At 35.1% G+C, this 3,292-nt stretch overlaps 1 protein-coding gene across 1 annotated transcript in view; it reads left to right on the top strand.

The window, feature by feature from the left end:
• Positions 1-2,389: 2,389 nt before the first annotated feature.
• SARC_12123 (hypothetical protein) overlaps positions 2,390-3,292 on the top strand; it is a gene marked incomplete at its 3' end in the record, with an annotated part of 6,118 nt that continues 5,215 nt past the window's right edge. The window contains exon 1 of the mRNA XM_014293777.1: positions 2,390-2,793. Coding sequence (XP_014149252.1) covers positions 2,716-2,793 — 78 coding nt within the window. The remainder of the gene's footprint in view (positions 2,794-3,292) is intronic.

The following is a 3,292-nucleotide window of genomic DNA, read 5'->3' as shown; positions in this document are numbered from 1 at the left end:
ATATATATACATATATACATACATATATACATACATATATACATACATATATACAGGCATGCATACATACATGCATACATATATAAATATATATATATACATAATATATACATATTCACATACCTACATACACATATATATATATATATATATATATATATATATATATATGCGTGTGTGTGTGTCGATGCGTAGGTATGTAAGGTATACGTGAAAATTTACGCCCATGTATATGCGGGAGGCATAACATGATATATATATAAGGGTATGATTGTATGTTTATGAATTAGTCCCTGTGAAGAGATCATCTGTACGTAATGACATGTGTTTATCTCACTCACTCGCTATATGTATGAGCGTCAAAGTGTTTATACGGGGTATCATGTTTGTAACGATGTGTTCATCCCACTCACTATCTAGAAGCACACTAGCGGTCAAGTTTGTATATTGGGGTATCAGTTGTATACAAATATATTCTCTTATTCTTACAAATTGAGTATAAATATGAAAGTACCTCACAAAGATCCAAACCGATTCGAAACTGTATAATACGCAATAGACATATTGCTTACCAGTACAGTTTCGGCATCGTCGTGCAAACAGATTCCCTTGAAAGTGATTTTCTCACTCATGGTATATATCTATCACTAAATCGAACTCGTCGTAATTCTACAGTACGTGTAGTAGCACCTGTTCAAGTAAGACTGATGCTTCATGTAAGTGTGTATAGTATCCCGAGATCCGATGAACGCGTTAAGCGTGTAGTGTGTGTACTCAGTACTGCTGTTGGTATTCGCGATACTTTAGAAGTGTACACTGTAATGCAAATAAATAAATGCATATTTCACATGCTTCAGCTCGATGCTCCAATTGGTCTTGGTTGTCGTCATAGAAGAAAAGCGCGGCATCATCTAAAGATTTTATTGTATTTTTCAAAACTTATGATTTGATTTATTTTTGATATTTTTTTGGCATTATTTTCAAAACGGGACATCGGGGCCATCGAGATGGAACCAGGACTGGACCCCATAAGGCTGAGGCTGAGGCTGGGTTACAACAAGGCTTTAATTTTTAATATATTTTTAGGCGTCTTGTTTTGAGATTTCAGATATCAGATTTGGGAACATTCTGAAAAATGTTCAACAAATGTCCCAGGCCTGACCAGTCAGATTTTTGGATGATATTTAAGATTTCAGAAAAATGTTCCTCGAAATAGCCAGAGTTTTTAGCGTAATTTGGCTGAATGTTCATCAAAAAGTCCAGTTTTTGATTTTTATCTTCAACCAAACCTCGATGGAAAAAGCAAAAAAAAGCCGGTTTCTGAAACACAGCTATCAGGGAGTACTTGACCTACGTTTTACGTACGAGATTATACATGAATTCACATGTGCATACGACAGTCAACAGCTTGCTAGCACACGCGCCCTTTTCTGCACTTACTTGAGCGGTCCCTCTGTGCTCGATGTGAAAGGATATTTTATATGCAATTGCGACTGGATCATATTCCACCTTAATGATGTATTAAATTTGTTGTCAACCCGTCGAAGAATATACAATACTCTCCAGTTGGCCCTGTACTCTGACCATCTAATCGCCTGAAGGTATTTATATTCACTGATAGCAATTATGTTCAATGATATACTGGACTTATGCGGACCTCGCTCAGACACCAGGCAGTGGTGAAGCCGAATCCTAATGCACAGGCCGCCTTTGCTACCTAAATCTGCGCATCTGCACATTTAGTACCGTTGTAACTACGTAGTAGTAGACGATACAATTTGCAATATGTTAAGATTATACTGAGCTTGAGACGTCGGTTTAGAATACATTGCTTCTGCGACATAAAACAAATTGCTGTGCACGTTACAAATCTGGTATGACAACAATGGTGAATAAGCATTCATAGTATTGTCGGCACACGCTTGACTTGACAAGTTGTCAGTAAATATTTCTCTGTGGGCACACACAGTTTTGCAAAAACACAAAAAAAACCAAAAGCAGCTGTTCCATTACGGATTCACACAAAATGCTAAAAATATTTATTTACACCACCGGGGCCCAAATATAAATGTTTCAATTTAGAAGGCTTATATTTATGTATGTTTGCCCCCTTTTTTAGTACATAAACCAAAAATGAAAATCCCCTCTACATACAAATGAATAAATACATAGAAAATATATTTATATTACTATGTATTTTTATTGTATTTACCATTCACGTTTTGGCTTTTTTGTTGCAATTTTGGAACATTCTTCGGCACTGCTTTTTAATTTTTTTAATTGAACAGGGGCCACCCGCCGCCATTTATCACACACAACCTTTGTTTTTTATTCTATTTGTTTTTTATATATAAAGTAATAATAAAATATGAATTGTCATTTGTGGAACCTTTCGTCAAGCTCTTCCCCAAACTTCTGAGAAAGCGGATATGCTTTCCAATCTCTCCCATCTGGCCACCAGACAACCTCCGTTTATTTATATTGTGTGTGAACCAGACCGCACCCAGTCTCACGTATCTGTTAGTACATAAGTGCACAATTTGTGGATTGCGTTACATGCAGTAGGCAGGTGGAACCTGAGCGCGTATGCAGCTCAGCCTTATATAGACTCGATTCTAGATATTTATATATATATATATATATATATATATATATCACTGCTTATGGGCAGTGTGAAGCCTAGGTAACACCACGACGCAATTCAATTGAGCCAAAATGTTTTGGCAGTTTGGATTCCACGATTCATCAACAATTGATGCTCTCCTTGAGAAGGAGAATGTGACGCTCAAAGAGGTAAGTAGACGGTGATTTTGCAAATAATCAAGCGAATCAGTGTCCATATGTTCACGAATTAAATGGTTATACTATGGGTCGGTATGTTGAATTGCAGATGTTGGTCAAGCCTAACAATCGTTCACGGCCATCTAGTATCCCACTAGAAAATAGCTTATTTTGTTCAGTGATTGAATATTTATAAATGGGTATATATGTTATTCGCATAAGTCTATGTTAAATTACACAATTAGTTCTAAAAAGTAAACAAAGATACACACACTCTCACACACCTGTATATAAAAACCAGAACAAAAATTCGTTTTAATGTATTTGTCTATATATATATATATGCTAATGTATGTATTTATGTATGTATTTACATATGTATATATATGTGTGTATGGATGGATGGGTCTGTATGAATATAAGCATGTATGCCTATAGGCGTTATTATAATTATATATATAAATATATATATATATATATATACATATACATATATATACAGATATATATA

Source organism: Sphaeroforma arctica (assembly GCF_001186125.1).
Source record: "Sphaeroforma arctica JP610 unplaced genomic scaffold supercont1.2089, whole genome shotgun sequence".
NCBI classification, from domain to species: domain Eukaryota; class Ichthyosporea; order Ichthyophonida; genus Sphaeroforma; species Sphaeroforma arctica.
This window is presented reverse-complemented; position numbering and strand designations above follow the sequence as displayed.